This window comes from Magallana gigas, chromosome 2 (genome assembly GCF_963853765.1).
Source record: "Magallana gigas chromosome 2, xbMagGiga1.1, whole genome shotgun sequence".
NCBI lineage: Eukaryota > Metazoa > Mollusca > Bivalvia > Ostreida > Ostreidae > Magallana > Magallana gigas.
The window spans coordinates 46,888,738-46,911,895 of record NC_088854.1 but is presented as its reverse complement, the minus strand read 5'-3'; the positions used below and the strand labels follow the sequence as shown (position 1 = coordinate 46,911,895).

The window sequence follows — 23,158 nt, the reverse complement described above, 5'->3', positions numbered from 1 at the left end:
TGTCACTCTCTGAGTAATTTATAGACATTGTTAAGAAGTCCATATTATAAGAAGTCCCTGTTTATGCCTGTGATCATTTACATTCGATATTTTATTATTCGCGATGAAATGCATTATGAGTGTACCAACATGTTAATTTCAATAAATGTCTTAAAGACACACGTGCTTATATTGACCCAAAATATATATATATATATATATATATATATATATATATATATATATATATATATATATATATATATATATATATATATATATATATATATATATATATATATATATATAGGAAAACCAATTTTAAACAAACATTCAATTTCAAAAGTCCAAAGCTTTGGTGTTGTATGTTCGATTAATCAGAACACGGTAAAAGAGTGAACCCTGTTTGAGCAATGCATGTACAGTATGAAGTTAAAATCTGAGTAGTAACTTTAGCGTAGAACTCTTAAAAACTAAACGATGGTTCTTTGTCAATATTCAATCAAAATATAGCTCATATTAAGTCAAAAGCCTAATCAATTTGTCAATCATTTGTCAGCAAAAGCAGTTCTCCTTGGGGGTCGATGAAGTGAAGAACTGGTTGAGTTTCTCAAAACAGGGTTTTGCATGTTTTGCAAAATACCGAATTTTAAGTAACTATTCTCAAACTGCACTTAAAGAAAGAATCGTCATCTTTCATTAATATGCAAAATACCGATAATAATGTTAATAAAATCAAAATATTTCCTTTATACATGTATATATCCTGCATATTAGCCTCAAAATATATGCTGATCAGACTATGCAATTTAGGCCTGTAGGTATTTTTTTTGCTTATTAATTCTAATCAGGTGTCAAATCAGCCGAATATATGAATTGTTTCATGGCCTAGTTATTACGAAGGAGTGACGTTATTATAGAATCGAAATATGACCTGAGTCAAATGTTTAATAATAAAGCATTCATAATAGAAAAATTAAAAACATCATGAAATGGGCGATGACATTAATTATCGAAAGATTCTCAAAGAAAAGAAAATTTATAATATAGGGAATTTTGAACAAAAAAATAATAGCGATGTCAGATTGCAAGTATATTGTATAAAACCAACAAGAACAAAAATATGTGATATTTTTTATAAGGCATAAAATATATTTCTACATGCAAATTTACTTTCAATTCATAAAAAGAAGCAAAATATTAATTCTATTAAAAAAGAACTATCCCGCAGAAACGCAGTAACACTATTTAAATGTATATCAAATAACGGACCGCCTTCCGGCGGCCCGTAATAATGATAGATAAGGTGTTGAGAATTTGAGAGTTAACTCTAAAAACGAACGATTGTAAACTATAGGTAAACATTTTTACAGTGTGAACGATTGTAAAATATAGGTAAACATTTTTACATTGTGAATGACTTACACATGTACATGTACCAGTATTTGGAGAGAGAAGACGAATACCTCATTTTATTGGGTTATGTCCTCTTCAAATCAAAAAAGCTCACGATATCAGCAATATTAGTTTTATATATCAGCAATATTAGTTTTATATATCAGCAATATTAGTTTTATATATCAGCTATGCTAGTATACGATATCAGCGCTCTGTATTCGTTACCTTCTTTACTTACATATATTTGCGTATTCTTAATTTTAGATACTTCTGAATAAATGATATATTCTCAAATGCGAAATTAAAAATTAAACTAACCTAATGATATTTTAGATTGCGTTGCAAAGGTTATGAATATATTTTCTTTATTAATATATATTAAATAAGATGACTCTAATAAATGTTGACAGTGAACAGGCAGCATAAAAGTGTAGCAATGCATTATATATATATATATATATATATATATATATATATATATATATATATATATATATATATATATATATATATATATATATATATATATATATATATATATATATATGTGTGTGTGTGTGTGTGTGTGTGTGTGTGTGTGTGTGTGTGTGTGTCACCAATCACATTCATTTCACATCTATAACAGGTATATTTTTACGTTACTTGTAGACAGTTAACCTTTTTAAAACTCACCGAAGTTGTATCTCCGACGATCGATTTCGAACTACTAGTATTTATATAAACTTTAAACAAATAAATGGTATTGACGACCTTGACAATCTTGACCCCTTGTAAAATTTAAAGTTAAATTAAAAGTCATTTCACTTCAGAATGTAAGGCCATCATATGCCAATTGCATATCATTCAATCACTGTCATAATTCCCAAATGTTAGCAGAATAAAATAATGATATACATGTAATTTAATTTTTAAGGTCCGTATGCTTCAGCGATGATTATTTTGAATATAAAGAATAACACAAACTATATGCTATGAAGATATTACGTGTACTGATAAAAGAGCAATTTTCTGTCAAAGCTACTTGCAAAAACAAAAACAAACTTACCACATGGCGTATTATGGGAGATTTCTTTGTTGATGGCAGAAAGTCGATGGATTGGAAGGGGTCATGATTGGAATTTAAATTGAGTTTTATATAAGACGTACCTGAGGTCCCGGTAGGATTTGTCTTAGAGAAGAAATTCGTTTGAAGCTCCTTTTTATATAGGTCATTTTATCTATATCTTGAGAAGAATCTCCCTACGAAATACAAGTTCAAAAGGTTTTGAAAGCAAAAGGTTTAAAATCATCCTGCCATACTAATATCTAAATTCAAAATATGATTTTATGGCCGATACATATTTGAAAACACTGACAGTTAGAGGCTATGTAATATTGAAATATAAACGAATTCCTTTAAAAGGTATAATGCATAATTTGATTAAAGTAAATGTACATTAATTGAATTTGGGGGGGGGGGGGGGGACAATTGCAAACTGGTGCAGTGGTAGAGCTGGTTTCCCTTCCGTTGTAGGCTCAAACTGTAAACATCTGGTTCGAATCAGACCGCTGAACGCTGAGACTGTCATTTCGATGGGACGATCATTGAGTCCACTATGTAGGTACATGTACTTGTATGGAACCACCTTGCTCAGCGCTATAAAAGCACTTAATTTTTAAACGACCACTTTTGAAGACCACTAAGGGGTGGTCTAAATACCGTAAAAAGTATAAAAAAAAAAAAAAAAACAGTTCCGAAAAACATTTACGGTTCTACATTGTAAGTCAATGAATGATATGTTACGAGAAGCAGCACATGCGCTTACTCAGCTTCATAACGTGACTAAGATTCTATAAGTATTTCAAAATGAAGTTTTTGTATAAGACTATCACAAAATCATCATTTGAATAAGTTATTGATTTTTGAGGAATCAATTTCATAGAAAAATGTATATGAAAATCCTATAAACGCGGGACATAGGATTAAACTTGTTCTACGAAATTTAAACTCTTAGAACAAAATTCAATAAGTTTCTATAAAAGCGACGTTAATTCGGTTAACTGTTTCACTAAATGCAAGTAAGGCACGTTTATAATATTTATGTCAAACACAATCGTATGTACAAATATGCATTAAATATGAAACCACTAATCATATGATAGCATTTAAAAAAAAAATCTTTTTATTGTTCAAGGCCATTGCCTGAGACATGGACCAGCATGTCCAGTCTGCTCCAATTTATTAGAGGCTCTTCACACCCGGGTCGATGCTTGAGACGATGGCTCGAGGTCGGACAGACAAGCACTCAATGCCAATTATTATATCATGCTCCTCAACCATTACGATAAGTGTGTTTTGAATTGCATCGTAGAGGAGTGAAATCTCAAGTCTTGTTTTAATTGTGACTATATTTAAATACGTTCCACATTTAAACGATTCTTATATTAAGTAAAAAAACCAAAAACATAATCATATTACATATATTGTGTAGATTGACAGTGTACAACTGAATTGCTGCTTCTAGATTTACTTAAGGAATAAGGAATCGTTTTTTGAGTATTATAAGGTGATAATTTTGGTCGGGGCGTGGTTAAATCCAATAAAGCCAGATGGGCTTTATGATAGATTTGACCACGCTCCGACCGAAATTATCACCTCATAATATATAAAGAATAATTCATTGTTACTCATATTTATATTATTTTCAATTTCTACACCTTAAAACAACATTCTAAAGCCATTATTTTTTTTCATATAGCACATGTATTACTACACAGCGCAGCCAATGCCGTTTTTCGGTTATGCTACATGTATATAAGACCCGCCCATTTTGTATCGCTTATCTTTTATGAAATAATTGGGTTTTAGGCTTCAAGATTGAATCGTAATGTTATCACAGACAAACACAGAGGAAAATGTAAATATAAACAATATTTACTCCTGTATCATACATGTACATCAAACTTTAATAAAAAGAAAATCAATATCAATATGATACCAACACGCATGAATATCCCCTACGTATCATGAAAACAAACATTAAACAAGGATCCCTTTTTTCAAGATTTACTTAAAAGCTTTTATTACTAAAACCGATTTGGTTTGACTTTTCCGATCGCGTCGCGTTCAACTTTTTCAGCTACGTCATACATAAACAATACCCGCACCTTAACCACAGTTTTTTTATTGGTGGGTTCAGCTTACCGCTGATTGGCTGCTGGTTAACTAAGACTAAATTATGCACGAACAGAACAACAACATATCAGAGAATGAAAAATTCACATGGGTAAAGTGTACACTTGTGATAAAACAATACATACTGTACATAACATATATAGCTGTAGCTCTGTGTATAAATTTTGGGTTAGAAAATATAAAGCTACAGTGCATACAATACTTACATGTACAAAAAAACTTTACGGCAATTTGCCGCGTATAAAAATAACACTATTTTTTAAAAATATTTACATCATACCATACCACATTTTGTGCAAATAATCCATTTAAATAAGTCTTCATTTAGTTTACTACTGTTAATAATTGTAGCTTTACCCGCCCCAAACTTTCTCCTATTAAACAACCTTTAACCGTACTCGGAAAGCGGATCAAGAACTGTATTTTTTATGTATGTAAACAAACCAGTGTTCATGTATGGAGCGGGTGATCGGGGGTTCAGAGACAGGTAAAATAAAGAAATCTGCAGTAAATGGTTTGTGGATATTTTAGTATATATATTTACACCGAAAGTGATAGGGCAACAGAAGAGAAACGAATCGGACACTTGCCTAATGAAGACGCACATGTACAAACCTCCTTGCACTCTCCACTTCCGTCTCGTTCTTTCACACCATCGTTCAATATACTTTTATTGACTGTCGATTGCCGATCGAAAGGTGTAGAAATCGAGGAATTCATACCTATCACTTTGACTGGCAAGTTAGTAGGTAATACATAACTTGAGAGTTTAGCACAGAATTTAAACATACGGGATAGTCGATTTTGAATGAATAATATTGGGGGGAAATAAACTGTTCTGGGAAATCCTTCAGCTCTGGCATTGACAAGCGTATACTGATAACTCGGCCTAAAAATAGGAGTTAACCAATCATATAGTTTTCACACCGGCGGCGTGTATAATTTATGCATGACGTAGCTGACAGAAATGATCGTGACGCTATAGGAAAAGTCAAACCAAATCGGTTTTGATAATAAGCAATAGTATATAGTGGTCATAAAATCGCCTTTTCTTTTGGTACCCTCTTTTGTTTGCAACGTTTTGAATGCGTTAAAAATACTGAGAAATGTAAATCAGTATAAAGAGAGATCTAATTTAATCAACACTCAGAAAAATTTTCAATACGCTGAATTTAAAATGGTTTTGAAAGTCTAGACTTGCCAAGACGATTTATTTTTAAGTTCTGTGATACATTTCTCGAGACGAAATAAAGTTGCGTTATTGTTTATGTTTACAAATTGACCAAGCGTATATTAAACTCTCTTCTTATAAGGAAGCTGAGTTGTCAACGAAATGATTATCAGATCTCCCTAAAATTTTGAGACATGATTTGTTTAGCTATAAATAACCATTTAGTAAAGAACCTCCCCCTCCCCTCATATATTTTAGCTTTAAACATTAAATATTTTGCTTTATCTTTTTTAAATAATTATTCAATTTTAAGCATGCTTTTTTCAGCCAAAAAAAAAAATATATAAAAAAGCTACTAAAAACAACCTCCATATAATAATGTACATTGGAGCACCCTTGCACGCCAGCGGTAGAATAAATAAAAATGGAATACCCTGGCATGGTAAATGCATGCATAAATTTCCTATTATTATTCTGTAAATTGTTTAGAAAAAATTCTATCAACCCTACTGGAAAGGGGAGATGCTTTTTAATATATTTTATTAATATACTTTAAATTAGACTGAATTTAACAAAGAATGTAGGGATTGGACGTAATATGCATACTTTCCTTTCTTGTTGTTTTAAACGCTAACAGTATTTCCGATTATCTTATTTGGGTATCTGTAAAGTTCTAGTTGCAAAACAAAAGAATTTCATCATCTGATCTGAATACTTGCCTGATTTATGTACCATGTTTTTGTCAATCAATATGTATATTTAACTTTAATCAGAAATTATGTTGAATACATTGACAGAAATGACAAAAAGGAGGTTACGTTAGCATCCTCATTGCGTTGCACTATTGAGATGTCGGACTGTTAGACTGAGATTATAGTTTTAAAAAAGCAATCTATAATGCACGAAGTCATAAACAACGTCTACTTAAATTAAACCCAAACCAATCACGTAAAGGGGAAGCCGCACTATATATGGTCGGTTGTAGCTATTCTTCCCCCTAAGGGGGGGAGGGGGGGGGGGTGCTCACTATAAAGCCAGTCTCACTATGGGGGAAGTCATACCGGTAACATACGTAGTTTTGATATTGCGCCAAGCGTATTTGTACAGTGGGAATAATTATATTGTGATAAGTTTTTGTTGTATCAAATGACTAGACTTTATATACCAATAGAACTTGAAGGACGTAATTGGTGCATCACATAATGGAACATACAATGAAAAGAGCGATAACTGTTACTTCATATCACAGGCAGTCATATTTGGTTACTTGTTTTTTAAAGATATCATTAAGATATCATAAAAGTTCAAATGCATTTGATTTGAAAAATCTTTAAATCATTTGTCCTAAATTTTTGTTGTGTCACGTGGATAAGGATTTATTGCTTTATGATAGAGGGGGACTATATGTTACATACAATAAAACAATAAAATTGTATTCTAGACCCTGGGAAATGAATTTTCAGAAGAAACACACGAGTTGAACATTACATTAACAAACGTCGATCAAATCAATAACATGGAATTATTTAGAATAACATATATAATGCTTTTATTTTCTGGTAAGTAGATGATTGACGCTTTATTTCGTAAAAATGGAAATTAATTTTCAAACCCAGTTATTAAATAGAATGCAGAATATGTTGGTGTGATTGTCAATGTCCAATTTGTGATACTTTTTGAGAGGTTCTACTCTGAATTTGTCGTTTTATATAATCATTATGCATTTTAAAGTTGGTATATAAGGTATTTTATTTCAGCTATAAAATCGTTGATATTTTACAACAACGATTCATTACTACAGGTTTGGACGGTGTACTTATACAAACTAGCAGTGACCTCACCCTCGGGGTGACGCCATTGGACGTGAGGTGCAGCCCTGCCAACAGTGAATTAATAATGTATGTCAACTCATTCACCTTACACCGGAACGGGACCCCTGTAGCCAAGGTCACGTACAACAGGGCAGCCCAGAACACCAACCTGATCGTGCTGGATGTCACCAATAACCGAGGCAGGTAATGTAACAAGCTATGTACAGAATCAAACGATGGTAGGAGTAATCAAAGTACTGGAAGTACTGATATGCAATACACATAAATTGCATGTTATGAATTGATCAGGACCCAAATTATCAGGGAACTAATATTTATAAACGGCTATTAAAGACAAAAGCACTACTGTGAACACGGAAATTTTCACCCCAGTTTTATTTTCGCCCCTTTTGGTCTCGTAATTAGCTGGCGAAATTAAGAAAGCAATTCAAATGTCTCAAATTATCTATCTTTAAAACAACGTATCTGGGCGAACTTAGTTCGAGACTGGGCAAAACCGTTCGCAAATGAAGAAGGACAAAAAAAAAACCACGGGACAAAAATAAACCTGCATGTATACAGTAAGACACATGTTATGACTAATGTCACATCTGGTTCAACTGAAATTTGATGTCACGAATAACAGATTAAGTAGGAGTTTCTTACTTCAGATTTGAAATTTAAAATACAATCCATATATAACCAAAACATGCTATTTTAAAATGATAATTTGTTTACTTAATATATTAGGTACAATTTGACCGGAAATGTCCACGACAGCAATCCAGTGAACAAGTTTCTAAGGGTTGTCGTTCCTGCTAATTTGACCAGTTGTCTAGATGAGGCAAACTACACGTGTCTTCTGAACGCACAAGACAAAGACCATGCTAACTATGAAGACCAAGTCTCAAGATATGTTGGCGTGAAAAGTACGATTTTATATTTATTCATTTATTAATTTTTTTTTATTTCTTTTCTTTTTTTCAAATAATATTTGGTGAAATTTTTAAAGAGCATTAGAAAACATGTTGAAGCAATAGTTTGGTCAACTTAGTAACTACATGAATAAATACATGTATCTCGTTACTTGCAGCCGCTTCCACGGCCATAGATGGAATTTACACCCCACCCACCGGTGACAATATGTTGGATCCTTCAGGGGGAGGGAGGTTCCTTGTGGGGTCAACCTATCGTTTCACCTGCACGGGAATCGTCGGTAGACCCCCAGTCAACCTGCGCTGGTGCTACAAGCAGGAGGGAGAGATGGGCTTTGCGCCCCTGATTTCTTACACTGCCGACATAACGGAGTCTGAACCGGAAGTGTATCAAGACTGCAACAACAGGAGGCAGTCGTTCCTTAACTACACCATGGCAACGGTTGATATGAACACAGTTCTGCTGTGTGAACCAGCGAGCGGGATGTACTACTGCGGCAATGGCGCCGTCAACAAAACGTTTGTTGTCCGCGCCTACTCGCCAGGTGGCGGGACGTATAGTGGGTGTAATCAGTGTCAGTTGTCGATTGGTCTGTTGTTTACACTGCTCATTGTGACTACTTCAGGTGTTGTAAATATTCCGTGACTCCGTGTAGTGGTTAGATAATTACCTTCTCGAAGGAAATATATGACAACTCTGTGTTCAAGATTTCTATATCGCAATATGGCTTAGAAGTTATACTGTGACCTTACTTTAGAAAAACCAAGTTCTTACTGTTAAAATAATCAGATTTAATCAAAATCTTTCAATCGATGTCAAACATATCACAAAAATAATTTCATGAAAAAAGAGGACACATTTTTCTATAAAGTCCTGTTTTTAACCGAACTGATATTTTATCAGACGATGGGAGGATGTGTTTATTTAAAATAATTTTGTTGGTTGGTTTTCTAATCTAGATGTAATACATGTAATATATATGATATCCCGATTTTATCACCGATCGAATTCGATAACAATTCATTGTGTATTTTTTATTTGACGAATTTTCTTTATCTTGTATTAACTTTGGAACATAATAATCCAGGCTGAGTGATAATTATTGTAGCAAGTATACTCAGCCAGGGACGAATATATGTATACTAATGTTGGTGTATATGTCCCTAGTACAATGAATGTTCAAGACGGGAAAATTGTACATAATTTGTCCATCTGATGTGTTGTACGATCTAGTGGGCCAATGGCATGTAATATGTACAATAAAAGTGAGGATCGACAGTTGTGTATTTGAGTATGTACTATGTATGTTCTATCATGTATTTTTTGATTATTATCAAACATATTTGATAAAAGATACTATATACCTATTATTATAATACTGAATAAGGAAGTTTGGACCACCGCCCTAGAAAATTGAAAGTTTTTTTTACATAGTACTTCATATACATTATTAGCAAATACAATTATACCGGTAAATTCTCTATCTAGCAACTATCCCTACCACCCCCTCCTCCGTCAGAGAGAGAGAGAGAGAGAGAGAGAGAAAGAGAGAGAGAGAGAGAGAGATTGTGACACACTTGTTTAACCTTTATGATGAGAAAAAAAACAATGTGAGGATAAATAATGAAGACCCTAAGATACAACCCCGATGACTTTTATCTATTCCGGTAATACCTTGGATAAAGCCAACAATCTTTATTTAATTTTAGGAAGCTTAAATTTCAATTATTTATATTTTCGTGTATACTTAAGGATTTATGAAATAAGACTAGCCCTGTGATTTGGTGGAATGAATAGAATATTACATGAACATAGTTGAAGGATTCTCCTTGGTACCTGGCATTGCATTAGAAACGGATCTAGAAGCTAACTTCCTAGGTTGCCAAGTCTAAAGGACTACTCAGAGATAAAGATTTAATCACAGAAATCAAAATGTCAACGTCAAAAGTTTATTTTCAAAATAAGAAATACTAATTGTTTTCACCTGCTTTTATTGAAGTTTTATAGGTCTTAAGGAAAACAATCGATAAATAAAAAATGCCACATATTTTATCTCCTAACAAACATTATAGCTTTTTAGAAGAAAACTAATATAATGAATACTAAAAGTAGCAAGTCACTATACTAAAGTACATTGTATGTTGATTTTTCTTGATAATTAGTCAGCAAGATACATTAGAACAAATATGTAAACCTAAATTACAAAATCTTCAGTTTTCAACTCTTTTCCTTTCCAAATTTTTTTTTACGTTTTACAGTGTCACTTGCATTCAGAAAAACACCCTGACGCCATAATGCATTTCTAACATCAAAATCTTTAGTTTTTAGCTTTGTTATACCCATTTTAATTTCATTTCTGTACAGATTCAGAGCTTCATCTGAAACATTTGAATGGAAACCAAATTTTTCACCCCTAACCATTTCTTCTGTAGGTCCTGACAACAGATATCTGTAGTTTATAACTAACCATGTTGCAATAACTGTTTCCATAAGTAATTCATCACAATCACCAGCGAATAACGGCATTTCCTGACTCAAAAAATATAGGTCCTTTTCACAGTCATAAAAATGAAACTGCACATGAGTTTTGCTCACTGCAATGAATGGCACAATATTTACAGCTTGATTACATTTCTTCTGATAGAATGAAAAAACTATGCTTTGAGCCACAGTTTGTGAAAAATACTTTTGAAGACTATCAAACTCTGTTAGGTCATCCTCTGAACTCTCATCTTGTAATGACTCGGGATCTTGAGAGAACTCCTCAGGAATTACAGTAGCTGCTATGTGTACTTCAGTTTCAAGTTTTGGTCTTTTATTTCTTTCTTGTGGGCTTGAAGCTTTCCTGATTACTATGTCAAAATTTCCAAACCAGGTTTTAGGATGACCTGCAATGAACCATATAGACTAGTTGTGCTTATCAATAATATTTTTAGTCCTTGTTATATCTTATATCTGTCAAACTTTATCTGCTTCTTAACTTTAAAAGGATCTTTCGGAATTAGCATTTGATTAATTGAATTATAAACATAGTAATATTATATTAGTATTATGGATGTGCATACTGTGTTTTTGCTTTTTAGTATGCAGTTTTTGTGTTATATGTCAAAAATTGTTTGTTGGTATGTTTGATTGAGAAATAAACCTTGCATCAGAGTGCTCTGTGCTCTCTTATGCAATAAGACATTAAAGAGAAGTGAAGTGTGAACCAGGTTAAAAATTAACTTATACCAATTGATGTGTCGCCATACATTATAGGAAATTTACAGGAACATGGGCACTCCAAGACTTTAGCATTACTACTAATGTCCAGAACACAGTCCTGTGCCAGTGATAGAGGTAAAAAGAAATGGACAGCAAGTCTCTCTGACCACTCTGTCTCTCTCTCTTTTCCTCCTGATCCTCCGGATGCACTCTGCAGTGCTTTGCTTGCATCTAAAATTGTAATTTTTGTATGGCTAAAAATCTAAATAACTGATTATGGACATAATTTCCTATCCAGATGTAAAAAAAACAAAATACATATTTTTAAATACTGTGCATATTTATGAGCAAAAACACAAGAACAGGACTAGGGTAATTGTTCTAAATTTTCCTAGGGTCACTTATAATGGTACAGTTGGAAAAATATTGCATATGCTATACTTCCTCAGTGATTTATAAAGGGAAATAATGACATCTTTTCTCCATTCAGAAATACTCTGGACACATTGCACAATTTTTTAACATTATCATAAAAATACTGTACATTTCATGTCTGTTGCAATGCGAAATCCACATAGACTTTAATTGTCTTTCTACTGTTGTGAATTGGAACCTGAAGCAATACAAGGAGCGTTTCAAAACAGAAAGTCTGAACTTTTTCATTCTAGTGGATGAACAGTGTTTGTACAATAAGGTATTTATGACTATCAAAATATTGAGCAAAAAGTGGTGGAAGCAGAAATTTGGGACAGAGTATAATATCTTACAACAGAAATATACATGTATTAGGTAACTGTATTGTTACTTACTCATTCATTAATCTCAAGCTGTTGTCCAGAGAAATTTAGTTTATAACGATTATCATTATTGCATCTGTTTATTGCTCAAATTCTAACTGCAATGGCCTTTTCTTTCTTTTAACACAAAATGGTTTTTTGGTACTTACGCATACGCCTGTCACTAGCGTAAGTTAACATGGTTAACTAACCTTTCAAATTCGAAGTAAAGGAAATAAGTTTTTGTAGTAAATGGAGATCAGTTCCCATGGGTTTTTTATCCTGTGTTATGTACTCCAATAGAATCCGATGTCCCTTGTCAAAAATCTCTGTGAAGGCATACATCTCAGAAGACATCGTAACAACCCGCACGCATGCCTTGGTAAAGCATATCGCATCTCCGACACCTGCATCGCAAAGTTTCAGCTTTAATGACGACAAACTGAAAAGAAAAGAAAATTCAAGTCTTTCTAAAGGATTACTCAGATGCGACATTGTCGCAATGTACTGGTACTGGCCAAACATCTTTATGTTTTTAAAGTATTTCGGCTCCGACCAGTCACAATGTTAGAGACTTTTTTGATTCTCGATCCCGATTATCATTATTATCAAAGCGACAAGTACCGACTTTAGCAGTTTAGTTTTCATTGCTCATGTTTTTGCGTATTCTAGAATAATACAGTGGATTTATACTTCTTATAATTTTTTTTTCGCTATCATTTATTAAAATGAACTAATTAAAACAAAATGCAGATAAAAATATTTAGATTTTAAGGACATTTTTATTTTTTAAACGATTTTCCGTTGTGCGGTAGGGGAGCGTTGCCATTGCGCTTTTATGACTTGATAAAATGAAGCTTTGTAGGAGAACGTAGTAACAAATAACAGAAAGAAAAAGTAAAAATTGTACGCCATTGAAATGTTATACACTGAATGACTCTATCCTCGAAGATATTTTCCTTACCTTTTGAATGAAACCATTATACCAATCTTCATTCGCTATGCTCCAAATCTATAGAAAAATTTGGTGCATTTTAATTTTGAGATGGTCCCCACTAAAAACCATACGGTAGCGTTAAGTATTTATTTCATTTAAGGAGGTTGGCACCTGAAATAATAGTAATGTCAATCATCCGAAAAACACTTGGATATAACGATAGGGACCTATATATAATGTTCATTTATTTTATTTGTGACCCATGACACATGCCATTTTTTTTAACATAGGACCCCAAATTTTCCTACCATTTTTTGCAAATATTGACATAAAAATTGATAATTTGAAGAAATCAAACAAAAATTTATAGTTTGAACTATTATTTAGTTATGATTTTAATACAGTATGAAGTTGAATACATGTAATGACTGTAAAAGTAAAATCTAAGTCAAAGTTTAAAACTTCTTGTCTTACTGGTGGCTTCAAAGGCCAGTACATAATGAACACAACAACAGATGTTACAAAATTTTTGAGTAATCAAATTATAACGCAAATAAAAAAATTATAGTAAATAAATGTAATCTTTCCAAAACTTTGCATACAAATAGATATACATTTAGTGTCTCATTTAAAATTAAAACAAGTCGGGATCACTTCTCAAAAAAATTGAGATAGAGCATGAAATAAGCTAATTTTAGGCCAAAAGTGGGCTTAATTTTTTCTTAACTTCTATAAAAAATTAGCTAAATATGCCAAAATATATAGATAGAAATATCAAAATATTGTTTAGATATGTTTTTTAGAACATCATGAAAATGTCGTAATACAACAAATTATCAAGAAGTTTGGTCTGCGCCGATAATTAGGAGGCTAAAATGACAGTACTCTAAAACTAGTGAGTTATGAAAATTGTTCATTTCCTTCTTGAAAACCTTCCGCCACAAAATATAATCCCTTACTAAACTCTGTAAAAATGTAATTTTTTGAAAGCAATTTTATTCAGTATAGTTTATTTGGCATTGTAAAATATAAATATACTACTAGAATTAATAAATGTTGCAGACTTTTCGGACTAGAGATAACCCAAAATGGCTACCCAAAACCTAAGGATATGATATTACTAATCATATAAAACAATTTGAGAAAAAAGCTATTGTAGTTCATGTATTTCTTAATCTGCTTCGAAGTGTAGAAAATGACAGTTTTCTATAGTTTCCTATAGTTTATGTACCTCTATTAGAGATGGTCCCTAAAAAGAACCACATTTCTTGAAGTTTCGCAAATAAACTAGAGTTGGTTTAAATGACAGACAGATGGTTAAAGAGCTTTGCTATTGTATTTTTCCCACAAAATATGCTCAATAGTGAATTAAACTAATCAAAACATTTAATTAGCAAACATCGATAACCGGAAGTGACGAAGTCTATAAAAAAAATGATGACAGCCAGAAAGTTGAGATATAGATATTCACTAACAAACTGATTTGATAGCCGAAAGAAATGCCTAATTAAATGAAAGTTAACAAGTTAAATTATGTGATTTAAGTGTTATACCAGAAATGTATGTGTGTCACCTTATCTAAAAACTTTATAAAAACGTAAACAAATTACTTAATCCTCAAACACATGTTTCGTTCAATTATGTCATGAAATTATAGGAAATTGTCAAATGCTTTCTAAATGATTATACGTGAAGATTTTCTATAAATAACGAAAGTAAATGTTGCAATGAAAATAAATTACGATAGGGTCATAAATTTACACTTGATATCAACTGCGATAAATGTGAATACGCATGCATTACAAATTAAATGTGCTTTATTTTTCTTTTCATTATGGTTATGATATTTATTATTTTTGGCGAATTCCCTTTCCACAAACTGGGATACAGACTATAGCAATCAAACAATTATCTCACTTGGCCTAACTTGGTTCAAATTTTTCGATACCTTTTTCAAATGTTTGTGCAAAACGGGAGCAAACCGAGTGTGTCTAATTGATGGAAGCAATGTCAGAGGCTCACACGACTTTGTTCTACAGTAAGGGGAATCACACAGCAGAGCTCCACGCATGCAGATGGCCCTATCTATATTTGTACCTGCCCTTATCACTGTTTTTACGGCCTATTGTTATTTACCTGTCTATCCCTGGGCTCTCAATCTCGCTGGTGTGGAAACGAAGACAGGTATGCAGTGTACACTGATAGTGAAGGAGTAGAATTTACACCACGGACTTAAAAAACCAAACATATAAAGGTATTCATTTATTTCTCTTTTAAATACGAGTACATAATATCATTTATAATGTCACATGCATGTATCGTTTTCATATAGATTGACAACACGGAAGGTTTAGTTGTGTTGGTTCAGTTTCTATCTTTAGTCGAAGTCTGTGCATTTTTGTGCAATACGTCATGTGCCTGCGTTTGAGATAAGATTAGTTAAAATCAATACCTCCGGGATCTAAACGCTGAAAGGTATACGTTTTTTTTATATCTAATAAATGCTGCAATCTTTTATAATTATTTACCTCCTGTAAAACGAGCAATAATATCAATTTTCCAAGAGATTGGAGTGAAGAAATATTCACACAATTTGATAGCGGGGTTTTTGTCTGTTACTATGACAGTGTAGCTGCTAATGGTTGGATGTACAGATGTAATCTAATCGCGGTATGAGTATTAACATATAAATACTTATAAGGTCCCATATCTGTAGTGGCCAACAAAGTTGAGACCCATGTTGTACTTCTATAATTATTTGTCAATGTATTCACGCCTAACATTCTGACCGAGAGCGCGTCTAAAGGAGACAATCCAAGGATACGCCCTTGTTGTCCATCAGAAACTATGTTAGGACACACAGAGGCAGAGAATTTCGGTGACAGTATTTCGACCTATGGATCTATGATCTTTCATCGTCCAAACGTAATATATTTTACCCAAAAGCAAAATTCACCATTGATGCCCTTGAGTTGTGAAATAGATATACCGGTTTACATCTAACGATAACGGTAAAAGATATGATAGATTAAAATTGGGAATACCGTTAGATCAAAATTAAACGAATTGATCAGTTAGGGCTAGAACTCCATGGATTTTGACCAATTGTCGAACATTAAAAAATGTAATCGCTGTTCAGAGGGGGCGATATTCAAAATACTACATGTAATTCAACTCTAAATTAAGAACCCCTACTTTGTGCATAAAGTATACAAATATGTTGAATTACTGAAATATCGTTTGTTAGCAACGTGTAATCTTGTCAAGGTCATGAAAATTTAAGTAGAGAGTCACTTCAGTAGAGTGGTCTCTTGTTCCAAAATATCTCTGTCTCTAATGATAGAAACTATTTCGGGTGTATGCGATATGATAAACATATCTAAGGCTTCAGCCGATCGTTGTACAAATACTTTTCATATTTATTTCATCAAGATATCCCCCCACGCACTTAACATCGCTGGTTCTGGACCAGTAAGTAGCTAGAGGACCAGTTATCGGTTTAAAAGAGATTAAGGGAAATTAGAACACGTGATTATCAGAAATTCGGTAACCGGTACTTCTGTAACGTCTTTGCTTAACACATCAAATTATAATGTGACTTATAATGGAATATACGATAACTGTTTCATACTAAGAGTAATAAAAGAATACAAGATACATCTAGTTGTTTCATAAAGTAATAGGATTCGTCTTAAATCTGTAAATAAGGCGTGTACTTATATAATTAGGTACACAAGTTTCACAGTAAATAAGATGGCAGGAACACGGTTGAAGAGGATGATATAAACTGTATAACCTGTCAAATGTTTTGTAATGATATTCAAAAATAAAATAGAATTGAGGAAATAACAGTATATGCAATTGTATTAACCTGGTCCCTTAGTATTATAATTTATATACACATAGCTTAACGTGACACTTCCCAAATTCGTATTTGTTGATTAAAAAATTCGGTTTTGGTAGGTTTTTTTTTAACAAAAGGATTGTTCATGTATAAATTGCGTTTTAAAGACTAAGACAAGCATTATTGATTTTTCATAATCAGTGTTTAAATCAATTAACACTAAGATATCCATCTATTTCAACATACATGCCATTGAATACTTTTTATTAACTATTGCCTGTAAATCAACAAAACTAGCTAATAAAAGCTAATAAAAGATGACATCATCGGGTGAAATCTTTCACATTTACAACGCAGATGGATTACAGTGAACTATAGCAATAATATACCACTAAACATGAAATCAAATGACTTTTTTTTTATCAGGCCTACACCTGTATCAACGAACTAGGAAGTGTTTCTACGATACACTAAGATAATTTACAATATTAACGGTTGTATATTGTAGAAGTATTAGTAATGTGATAACTGGACAGACAAATCTAGAAGGAGAGACACAGCATACATCAGATGGGGGCCTGCAAGGGGTGTAGCCAGTTCTTCCTGGTTCTGGTCAACATAATCTTCTCGGTAGGTTTCTGTACTATTCTATACCGTTATATAGTGTGTTTTATTTATTCTTCCACATGTTTCAAATGTTGCGTCACGAGTTACTAAAATGCACGCGACAATAATTTATAAAATATTTACGGTTATAATAAGAAGGTACTTTAAAATTTCATCATTTTTTTCCGTATATTATTTGTATTTATACTATAATTATACATTCAACGGTTTGTTAAGTACTTAATTAAGGTCTTCCGTTTCCAACGGAAGACCTTATTGTTTTTCTTAGGTTTCTTCTTCCCTATTATTATTATCTTTTTTTTTTTCAAATTTTGTGCACACCATTTCTCAGCAACGAATGATTTGATTTTTATGAAACTTTCTAATCTATTAGGTATTGATCTGAAATTTTTTTCATAATGATGTACTCAACAATATTCATCCCCAAAAATTTCGTCAAATGGCCCCGAAAGGAGATAAAGGGTCGGCCCCTAAAATCTTCTTTCTCAGATATCTCAAGAACGATAACAAATTTGTAAACACTTGTTAAACGAAATGTGTGTAGTTTTAGTGACCTTTTATTTAATACCAAGAAAAAGGGGCTCTAAAGTTTTTTATATATAGCTCTTTACTGGGAAGTATTTTGTAATAGGTTATAGAGGCAGAAATGTTTATCTAACTGTTATGTACCTATACAATATAATGACTTTTTCATGTGTGACGGAATTAGAGGTTTTAAGGGGCCATAAGTACAAAACTTCGATCACATATACCACGAATAGGACTAATTTTTTGAAAAGCAATATAGAATAAAAGATGCTTAGAATGATGTTTTAAACAATATTCAACCATCAAAATTTCGTTATATGGTCCCCAATAAGGTGATAAGGGGTCGGCCTCTAAAACATTCTTTACATGATAGCTTAAAAACAGTAACGAATTTCTGAATACTTGTTGAACAAAATATGTTTACATGTAATGTCAAAATACCTTATATTTGATGTCAACAAAAAGGGGTTGGCCCTTTAATTTTGGGGCGAAAAGAGCTATGAAGTCTTTCCATAGCACATTACTGAGAAATATTTAGTAATAATTATGTCAATGAACCAAAATATTCATCTCACATTTATTTAACAATAGAGTATACATATTTTATTATGCCTTCCGTAATGAGGGGTTTTAAGGGGCCAGAAACGTTGATTACTTATATCTCAAAAGGAACAAATATTTTGAAAGTAATTTAAAATGAAAGATGCTGAGCATGATCTTCTTAAATATATTCCACCATCAAAATTTTGTTATGTTGCCCCGATAAGGAGATAAAGAGTCGAATACCAAAAACAAGGTGATATTCTGTTCCAAAAATCGCACGGAAGACCTCCTCGTTGCTCGCAACGAGATCGTGTCTAGTATTACCTTTATTTTTTAACTCCAATTAGTTAAACAGTCCTCTATAGACAGAATTTCCAAATTCACAGATCGTTGAATGCTTACTTTAAATTCATTTCTCTTCAGTTGATTGGGATAGCATTGTTAGTGGTGGGCTGCATAGTAAGATGGGGGAACGAATTCATGAACAACCTGCTACAGGACTCGTACAGCAAGCTGACCAATGCTCTGAAAGACGCCGGGGTGGATAGCAATCTCAACGACTTCAATATTGCAGACTTCGTTGGAGATGCCACTTTGGCTTTCATTATACTTGGCGCCTTTTTCTTCGTCCTCGGTATTCTTGGTTGCGTAGGCGCTTGTTGCCAAGTCAAGTGCATGCTTGTAATAGTAAGTCAGGCTTTTACTTCGTTTTAACCAAATAAAATACTAATCTAGGTTGCAGAGCTTTAAAATGATTTTTTTTCAGTAGTGCGTTGAAATCTAGGATTTTGGAATGATGCCTTTGCTCTTTTATGTACTTTCGACTGTTTGTTTCCTACGGCAATCTTTACCCATTTTTTTTTTCAAAATAACCATGCGTAAAATACTTGGCAATGACATTGCATCATTGTTTTGTTTGCAGTACGTAATATTCCTCGTCATATTGCTGCTGGTAGAAGTAACTTTCATCATACTGATATTTGCTGTCCGTAGCGAAGTAAGTGCAAAACACCATAATCATGTTAATAGCCCTTTCATTTATAACAAATATAAAGATACTACTTGATTTCATGTAGAATCAAACAGCTCTTTATAATAAGTACATGTATACTAAACCAGCCTGCTCCCTTTTGCAAATAGGTTGACAGTTGGATCAAAAAACCATTCAAGACTGCAATACAAAAGGAATACAAAGGAATAAATGCAACCGATTCCATTTCCATAGCCATCAACTTTGTTTCCGTTGAGGTAAGCAAAAACAAACAAAAACAAAAAAACAAAAACAAAACAAAACAAATATTAAGCACTACCTTTACACCCGGTAATTACGGTCCTTCATTTGATGGAACCAATTAATTTCTGTTAACAATTCCAGTTCAAGTGTTGTGGCGTTGAGAACTCTGGAGACTTCAATTCTTCAACCCTATGGAGACATGAAACCAATGTGGCGAATCCAGTCATCCCCGCCATATGTTGCAAGAACAAAACGGAGTCTGAAATCAGTGACTGTGTACAGCACCCGGATGACAATAATTCCTACAGAAATCAGGTAATACTCACGTTGAAGTTATTTTTAACATGTCAGCATGAGCTTCAGTGCATGCGACCGTGGAAAGGGTTACCGGTATTGCAAAGATTTTAGAAGACACTTTTTGTTTCTGTATGCTTTTTTGTTCTCTAGAATGAGTATCAACATTTGAGTTGTTACAGTATTTAATTTCAACAATAACTTGGCAACTACTCAACTTCTATTGTGGTTATTAAAGTAATATAAGTAAACTATGTGATTTTTTTTCTTTTGGTTGCATCAGTGCCCACCCTTGTAATACCGCGATTTCATACCGAGCACTTCTGTTGTAGGGTTGCTATGAAGCGATAGAGAGCTGGTTAACCGACAACCAAAACGTCATGATAGGCGTGGGGGCGGCGGTGCTCGCTGTTGAGGTAAGTGTAATAGATTACCAGACAAACGTCAGACAGTGGCTTCTTGAAAATGGTTTAAACATGTGCTAAGGTGCAGAGAAAGGTTTAAGCACAGAAATAAATTACTAATAATTAAATAGTAATTCAGTTTGTGAAGATTATTTTTACATTTCATCAGGTAATTATTTGTCTTGCTTTCTAAGTTTAAGGTGCGAAAGTATATTGGAGTTTGGTCTGCCTTTCATACAAGTCATCAACAATTTCAACTTTCTCTTGCTTAACATCCGAGCAATGCAAGCTTAATTTATAGTTTGTTACTTAGAAGATGTCTTTAAAATGTCTTATTCGTCATAACTGTGTCGGCACCTGTTTTATGGTCTTTTTTAAACGTCCTTAAATAATGACTGATATTTCAATAGATATGACTTAATAATTAACACTTTTCGAAAAAGAGTGAAACTTCTTGACATTTTATGAACAAACCAGGGTGTTTTACTATAGAAAACAAGGTTAGATGTTAATTATTTTCCGTTTTTCGTATTTTCAAAACAACACCTCTTTAGCCCTCTGAATTATAAATCTTTATTAATTATATGTACCGTTTCAAAGGGATAGCCAATTGTTTACAGACTAGACTAACAGAAAATATTGAATTATATATGAATCTTGGTTAAAGATATAAAATTCCACCCACCCCATCACCCGCTTAAAAATGTTATTAGATAAAAGTCTTGAATTCATTCACACATATAATAGATCTTTAAACAACGATTATAACGCTACCGTTTTCCAAATTCTACATATACGCTCTACTCGATTAAACAGGAAAATCGACAGAAAGTTTTTACAGACGTTATTTGATAATAAGTATTTCAAGGTGACCTTGTACATAAAAGGTATAAGGTATTAGAAACAAACGACCCATACTAGGTATGATATACGTGCACAGAAGGGTTGGAATATTTGCGTTCATTATATTATAAATAACCAAATCATGTACATGCATGGTTAAACACTGTACATCTTTATGTTCAGAAAACCTCAATGAATGAAATCGCCAAAGGAGAGTAGTACAGCGAACTATAGACAAGGCCTATCTAACCTTGAAGTTTATATGAATTAACCTGTTTTATTTTTCAGTTACTCTTGATGATTTTTTCGCTGATTGTTTGTAAAACGAACAGGAAAAAGGACGACTATGACGAATACTGATGTCACGTGATCAACTGTTGTGTGAACACAACGCAGAGATAATTCTAACTGATTGCAATTCTACAAGTCTACAAATCATCTATGACAATCCTATTCCGTGTATTATTGCATATGGTTGCTAACATTGTTTTAGTGTATTTTCGTCGCTGTATTGTCATGTTTTGTTTAATGTTTTTTACGACTTCATACATATCGTATGAAAATTGACTTTTGTTTTATATTTAACAAATCATTGTACATGTACACAGATTCATTGTATTCGCATTATTTCTCATCAGGGAAGTTCCACGTTACCGGAATCTTAACGCATATGCTTTTTGGGCAGTAACTGTAAGAAATTTAAAATGAATAGTCTTTTACACGGCATACATGTGATATGATTTATGAACAGGGTAATGATCAATGGAAACGCCATGTAAAGAAAAAAGTGAATATGCATCACCAAGTCTATACTTGTATACCCGCCATCTTCGTTGTTTGAACTACTCTCTTTTCATTTTTTGTGCAAATAATAACATTATCATAAACATTGTCTGTGTTGGATTTTAAAGGGAATACTAAAAGATGAGTTTCTTTAATTGGCTTCCAGCTGGCCAGCAATTATACTTATTATTTCAGCTTCTATAATCGCAACGAATAGTTTTACCTGTAGTGTTGTATATAAATACAACCAAACAAACAAGACAGACGTTATAACGAACAACATCTTTCACTCGAAGTCACTTCATTAGAAAAAAAAATACCAGCATCATTCAGTCCTTCATTCAGTCTCATACAGTCACTGTACATTGAGATCTCTCTCTGTCAAAAAAAAAAATATCGGGGCTAATAATTCGATAGATAGCTATACTCTGTCCCGAGTTTTTGCTTCCCCCACTTTTTGCTTGATATTTCAATAATAGTAAATACCTTTGTGCTCAAACTACGTTCATCCACAAATATGAAAAATGTCCAGATTATCTGTTTTGAAATGCCCCCTCTACCGCTTCAGGTTTCAATACACAACCGAAAATTGAAAGTCTACGGAGATTTTGCATTGCATCAGCCATTAATAAGCCCGGATGATAACGTTGAAAAATTGCGCGATGTATTCC

General features: G+C 32.9%; 3 protein-coding genes across 4 annotated transcripts; 2 read left to right on the top strand and 1 right to left on the bottom strand.

Annotated features, from left to right (window-relative positions):
• Positions 1-7,153: 7,153 nt before the first annotated feature.
• LOC105333165 (uncharacterized) lies at positions 7,154-10,300 on the top strand. The gene is made up of 4 exons (XM_011436005.4): positions 7,154-7,282; positions 7,525-7,738; positions 8,285-8,463; positions 8,628-10,300. Exons 1-4 carry the CDS (start codon positions 7,240-7,242, stop codon positions 9,113-9,115), a joined length of 924 nt encoding a protein of 307 aa, XP_011434307.3. The 5' UTR covers positions 7,154-7,239; the 3' UTR covers positions 9,116-10,300.
• Positions 10,301-10,441: 141 nt separating this feature from the next.
• LOC105333164 (uncharacterized) lies at positions 10,442-13,026 on the bottom strand. The gene is made up of 3 exons (XM_011436004.4): positions 12,663-13,026; positions 11,702-11,905; positions 10,442-11,358 (listed from the first exon to the last, which is right to left on the bottom strand). Exons 1-3 carry the CDS (start codon positions 12,973-12,975, stop codon positions 10,688-10,690), a joined length of 1,188 nt encoding a protein of 395 aa, XP_011434306.3. The 5' UTR covers positions 12,976-13,026; the 3' UTR covers positions 10,442-10,687.
• Positions 13,027-15,486: 2,460 nt separating this feature from the next.
• Positions 15,487-22,594, top strand: LOC105333163 (tetraspanin-9). Of its 2 annotated transcripts, none has more exons than XM_011436003.4 (8): positions 15,487-15,641; positions 17,740-17,861; positions 19,353-19,616; positions 19,852-19,926; positions 20,070-20,177; positions 20,305-20,478; positions 20,790-20,873; positions 21,993-22,594. In XM_011436003.4, the coding sequence occupies exons 2-8, from the start codon at positions 17,802-17,804 to the stop codon at positions 22,062-22,064; spliced, it is 837 nt and encodes a 278-aa protein (XP_011434305.3). In that variant the 5' UTR covers positions 15,487-15,641; positions 17,740-17,801; the 3' UTR covers positions 22,065-22,594. The 2 variants fall into 2 exon arrangements, with proteins under 2 accessions (XP_011434305.3, XP_011434304.3); XM_011436002.4 differs by lacking the exon at positions 15,487-15,641 and adding an exon at positions 15,702-15,862.
• Positions 22,595-23,158: the final 564 nt, after the last annotated feature.